This window comes from Rhipicephalus microplus, chromosome 7 (assembly GCF_043290135.1).
Source record: "Rhipicephalus microplus isolate Deutch F79 chromosome 7, USDA_Rmic, whole genome shotgun sequence".
NCBI classification, from domain to species: domain Eukaryota; kingdom Metazoa; phylum Arthropoda; class Arachnida; order Ixodida; family Ixodidae; genus Rhipicephalus; species Rhipicephalus microplus.
In genome coordinates this window covers 154569337-154575599 of record NC_134706.1, presented here as the reverse complement: position 1 = coordinate 154575599, position 6263 = coordinate 154569337, and the positions used below count along the sequence as shown (strand labels likewise).

Here is a 6263-nt window from a genome sequence, read left to right as displayed (position 1 = left end):
AAGATGCCGATGATTAAATCCCTCATCATGCACATTTAAGAAATATTGTGATTTGTACACAGTATTGCATGTACTCAAGATGTGGACGTCTATTCAATTTACACATTATGTTGGTTTGCACTAGATTCAGACGTAACATGCACACATTTCAGTAATTTCCGCATGATACGTCTTTCCATAAGATGCGGAGTCCGCATCATACGTCTGATGCGGAGCCCGCATCATACGTCTTCCATATTCCAATAATTCCGTATGTGAGGTCTCCGCATCTTACGGAACCTTTCAGTAGAGAAAGTGGTTCGAATGTACTGTTTTTATTAATTTAGACATTTTCGATCGGAAGGCTGCCCTGATCCGAACAAGTTTTTTTCAAGAGCGGAATCAGTCTCACTTTATTTATTCATTTCTTTTTTTGCGTAAAGGATCCTGTAAGATTTTCTCTCTCATCTTTCTTTTTTAAGTGCGAGGCGTTTTTTTTTGTGAACTTTGGGGACTTCGAGCGTATCTATCTATCTATCTCTCTATCTATTTATCTATCTGTTTATCTGTCTGTTTAGTCACTTACGTTTCAGTGTTTTCGTGGTCACCCCCTAATTTGGCGTGAACCAAAATCAGCAAGGGAGGGTAAGATGGTTTGAAAAATAAGGTGCATTGGTAAAGCCATGAATTATGTCACAGTGCCATCGCATACGTCGTAAACACTTCCCTCCAGACAGTACCACATACACATGGGCGGGTATGTGCCGTGGTGCGGGTACGTGCGACAGGTGATTGACACTTAGTATCTACCCAGGAACGACGACAACGCAGATGGGCAATTTTAACGTGCGAGTGCTAACAGTGATTAACAGTGACACAGAAGCCATTGAAAGGCTTTTTCATGTCCTTTCTCAGTGAAATGGTGAGCCTTTTCTTCAAAGTGCTTCCTTCACTGCGCCGCATGCAGAATTCCTAGTTTTCCGGAGTGTCTAATCCTGCCTTAAAACACACTTAATTTTGGTGAAATGCCAATAGTGGTTGCATTGCCGCCTACCCAATTTCATAAACATTACTTCTGCACTCATTTGATACAGCCGGCAATTCAGGTTTACGTCATATGGTGGTTAGTTGGCATGCGCTGAAGTTGATTTATGTAGCAGGGTCCAGGGCAACCATCCTCGGGAGCATGAGCGCTTCATATAAGCTTCTGGTGTTGCTATTATGCATGCTTCAGTTGGCATCGTTGCGCAAGTGCGAACAACTGGTTATATAAACATTTGCAACTTTTCAGCATATGTCTGCGTGTGCAACACTTGTACATACAATTAGCATCAATTCATGACGTATCGCTCAATGAAAAAATTGCAACATGGTCACCTTCCCTCCGCATGCTCCGCATAACGTCGATTCCCAGGTACGTGGGATCTGCCAATGTTTTAAATTTTTTATATAAATATGTGCACACCAGTGAATGTGTGAGTGCCTGCCATCCCAAAACCATGAATGCCTGCTCTAAACAATGTGCCCTTTGGGAAGCAAGGATGATGCGTGGCTCCTGCAATTTCAAATCATGTTTTACTATGTTGTTACCTCATCTTTCTTTCATCTTTTGAAACAAAGTCGGGACTGCACACGCAGCGTGCCTTCTCGGTTGTGTATAGCCGTCAAAACATAAAATGGCTGAACAGACGATGAAACAACCGCATCCGGTGGTTGATGGCAGGCGAAGAATGCGTGTCTCGGGATCTTTTCTTTCACGTGACCAATGTTGGAATGTTCGCCTGCCTCCATTGGCCACGTGATTGATGTTTACGTGAAAGACCCCCGGGCTGTATGCGCCCTTGTTACTTTCCCGTACGCACGCCCCATTCCACGCGCTCGTTTCAATTAGGCTAGCGTCACGTCTTCATCACCCTCCAGGTGGCGTTCCTCACGCCAGAATGACAGAAAAGAGCTGGCACGTTGCGGGATTTTAGTTGTATAGAAGTAGTGTCCTCGAGGAGCATGCTTTATAAAACAGACATCAACCCGCGGTTTCTAAACGCCTGCGTTCCCTTAACTGCACGTGTTCGTTCACAAGCACATCTCTTTCCGCTCCGGAACAACTCCACAAGTGTCTCGTTACTAGGTAAGCTTGTGTTCTATTTCTTTATTTATTTTCTGTTTCTTCAAAAGTCACCAGTGATAATATGATGTGTTAAAACAGAGATGGTTGCTACGTTTAGCGTACTTTTTTACTTCGACAAACGAAACAGCACTGTTTACGTGCACCGATCTATCGGAGACATCTTTTTGATAGCTTTAATAAGAATACTCTCCCCCAGTGCCTATCAGTTTTCCTAGTCGTGTCGCCATAACCGAATACAAGTTTGCTGTGTTTTAAGGCAGCATTAGACACTCCGGAAAACTAGGGATTCTGCATGCGGCGCAGTGCAGGAAGCACTTTGAAGAAAAGGCTCACCATTTCATTGAGAAAGGACATGAAAAAGCCTTTCAATGGCTTCTGTGTCACTGTGGAATAATTGGGATTGAACGGGCCGATCGAGCGGCCCATTCTTCCCAAACTGAAAGCGATCAAATATCGATTCCGCTCTCCAGAAGTGACGCTGCACGGAAATTCCGCATGCTTGCTCCCAAGCGCACCACGTCCAAATACAATGTGTCACATTTTCGCCCACACGCGATTATGTACCTTAGACACAACTCTCAGTGTTCGAATTCCACCAGAACTTTACCGACGAGATGCTACTATGCTGTGCAAATTATGGTTGGGCGTCGCAGTTACCAATGCGTACACGTACCGCATAAGAATGGCCGAGACTGCTGTATGTGACTACTGCGGCAGTGACGAAACAACTTGGCACATTCTGTATGAATGCCCACAATACTGCTTGCAGAGACAGTCACTCTGCAATGCACTTGACGAACTAGACAACCAGACTCTTTCGGAAAAAAAGAATCTTGTGCTACCGACAGAACTTAATGTCGCAAAAGAAGGCTGATTGATTGATTGATATCTGTGGTTTAACGTCCCAAAACCACCATATGATTATGAGAGATGCCGTAGTCGAGGCCTCCGGAAATTTCGACCACCTGGGGTTCAAAAGAAGGCTGTGGAGGCGCTCCTGCGCTTCTTGCGTTCATCCTGCCTCTCCAAACGACTGTGATCGGAACGCCCTGGAACTGTGTGCATGTGAAGTTTTTGCTAATTTTTTTGTATTTATCTCTATCATCTTTCCAACTCGTATTTCCCCAGCCCTGTACAGGGTAGCAAGTCAGTTCTTCTAGGCTAACCTCTCTGTCACTTCATTTTTTTTTTATTTCTCTCCCTCTTGACGGGAAGCAGAAACGTAAACATAATAAGCTGGAAATGGTGGACAGCAAACTGCGTGATTGTGTTTTATGTATTGCACTTTTCAAAGCCATTTGAACCCGCACATTAAACAAGGCCCAGAAACAATGATTCTTTCAGACGTTGGCTTGTCAGCTGCAATATTGTGTCATGAAGCATTTCCTTGAAATAGTAGCGTAAGTTTTGTCGAAATTTTAGAGCGAAAGCTGTTATGAGATCACAAGTCAAATCACGCACAGTTGTCCGCCACCGCCGCTCGTGTCCGTAACCACCTCGCCTGAAATTAGAAACGCCAGGCCTGCGCGGTAGGCACCGCACAGTCACAGCGAAAGCTAGAAAAGCGGCCTTTCAGAGCCTTTTCTAAACAGGCATTAGGTAACTACTGCCAGCAGACTTGCTTGGTACCCACTAGGGCATTAATAATAAACTTTTGAAAGGTAGGCCGGCATTTGCTAAGCTATTTTTTGTCATTTTTCTGAGAAGCGTAGTACCCACTAAACACTCGCAAGTAATTTCGTGCCAACTGTCCATGCAGTGGCTGACGACAATGAGGAATTACGGCTGAAATGAGTAGGCGCCAGTGTTAATGGGGAAACAAGAACAAGCTTCTGTAATGGGTTCGAGCATTGGATGGGCCACTTGTTCCGCTATTCGCATTGTGCGACGACAGGTTGTTCTTCGCTGTTGTAAAACGCTTTATGAGTCGTATTAACGTGATTGCTTTTCCGACATCAAGCCTGCCTAAGGCAAGTTTGACAACAAGTCACAAGCACCGGTGTAGCTCAGTGGTAGAATACTGGCTGGCACCCAGTGGGTTCGAGCTCCACTGTGCCATTGGTGCTAGGTGATGCCTGCCTAAGGCAAGTTTGGCAAGATGTTACAAGCACCGGCGTAACTCAGTGGTAGAATATTGGGCTGGCACCCAGTGGGCCCGGGTTCAAGCTCCACTGTGTCATTGATGCAAGGTTTTTTTTTTCTAATTTCGCGCGATGTGGTTATGAACACCAGCGACGGCGGCGGCGGATAACATGCAACCGCGCGTGACCCGAAAAGTGATCTCGTAACAGCTTTTGCTGTAAAAAAACCTAGCACCAAAGCCGAAGTGGGGCTCGAAACCTGGGTCTGCCGGGTGCCAGCCCAGTATTCTACCACAGAGCTACACTGGTGCATGTGACGTGTTGGCAAAGTTGCCTGAGGCAGGCTTGATGTCGAGAAAGCAATCGCGTTATTACGGCATATAAAGCATTTTAAAACAGCGAAAGAACAGCCAGTTGTCGCACAATGCGAATAGTGTAACAAGTGGGCCGTCCACTGCTCCAAACCATCACAATAGCTTGTTCTGGTTCTCCTAATAACTAAATAACTATGGCGCAAAGCCACTTCTGCCACAATTCCTCGTCGTCGTCAGCCACTGCCAGGACTATTGGCACGGAGTTTCTCGCAAGTGTTTAGCGAAAAGCACGCTTCTCAGAAGAATGACGAAAAATAGCAGAGCGAATGCCAGCCTACTACCTCGAAAAATTTATAACTAATGATGTAGTGGGTATCAAGACAGGGTGCTTGTAGTAGTTACCCAATGATTGTTTTGAAAAGGCTCTGAAAGGCCACTTTTGAAGCTTTCGCTGTGACTGCGCTGCGCCTTCCGCGCAGGCCTGGCTTTTTTTGTTGTTGTTGCTTTTATGTTTGTGGTCTTAGTTTTTTTTATCTTTACAAAATATTTATGAAGGTCACGCGCATCCACCGAGTGAATGATGATGAGTGAGGTGAAGCTTCGGAGAATCTTATCGGCACACTGTTAATCGTCCGTCCGCTGTCTGTCTGTTTGTTTGTCTGTCTGTCTGTCTGTCCATCCGTCCGCCTGTGTGTGAGTCTGTCTGTCTGTCCATCTTTCAGTCCATCCAACTGTCCGTCCGTATGCCCATCCATCCGTCCATCTGTCTGTCTGTCTGTCTGTCTGTCTGTCTGTCTGTCTGTCTGTCTGTCTGTCTGTCTGTCTGTCTGTCTGTATGTCTGTCTGTCTGTCTGTCTGGATGTCTGTCTGGCTGTCTGTCTGTATGTCTGTCTGTCGGTCTGTCCATCCATCCGTCCGTGTGTTCATCTAGTCAACACTCTAAGCAACGTCATCTCGCGTCTTTTCGTCATTTTGACGCAAGATAAACGCAGTATTCAAACTACGCGCGCTAGTTCGTGCGCCCCCCAAGAGAGCAGCGGCCCGATGATAAGACAAGAAAAGGCCGTGACGGAGCACGCCTCCTCGGCACGGGATTTTGACGAAAAAGAAGTGGTGCACCGCTCGGGGGCATCTCGCAGATTGATTCCTTTTGCTGATCGCCTGTTAGAAAGGCTGCTACATTTTTCTTTACTTTGAGGGCACAAATTAGCCCCAATAAACAGTTGTTCTTACACCATTTGAATTGCGCGTAACAATTCTGGTGGAGGTGCTGGGTAATAATCCCAAACCCAGTTGGACTTCGAGGAAGCAGCCCGGAACCACGACCAATCAAACCAACTGAGCTCACGCCAGTTCATCAGCTCTCGAGCCATCGTCTACGGTGTGAGCCGCTAGAATTTCGCCTGCCACCAGAGCCTAGAGTGTCTCCAGCTGTCTCTGGTGAGAGTACCTAAATGTCTTCAACCATCACCGCACACGTCGTTTCGTCTCCAGTCGCTGCCACGCACGTCGTTGTTGATGAGCCACGGACGCCCGACCCTTTTCATGGTGATTCTCATGAAGACGCCGAGGATTGGCTGGAGGGCTTTGAGCGCGTCGCCAACTGCAACGAATGGACCGAAGAACAAAAGCTCCACCGCGTTTATTTCGCGTTGCAAGCGCACGAACGTGGTTCGAAAATCATGAAGGTGCCAGTCGGTCATGGGATGACTTCTGACGGGAGTTACTGGCCACATACCCGAGCACAAACCGCAAGTAAAG

The 6263-nt window shown here is 46.6% G+C and overlaps 1 protein-coding gene across 2 annotated transcripts in view; it reads left to right on the top strand.

Moving 5' to 3' along the window:
• The first annotated feature begins 500 nt into the window (after nucleotides 1-500).
• LOC119173760 (uncharacterized) overlaps nucleotides 501-6263 on the top strand; it is a 42025-nt gene continuing 36262 nt past the window's right edge. For both annotated transcript variants that reach the window (XM_075869846.1, XM_075869847.1), the window contains exon 1: nucleotides 501-2107. In XM_075869846.1, the coding sequence (XP_075725961.1) occupies nucleotides 1984-2107 (124 nt within the window). In that variant the 5' untranslated portion in view covers nucleotides 501-1983. The remainder of the gene's footprint in view (nucleotides 2108-6263) is intronic.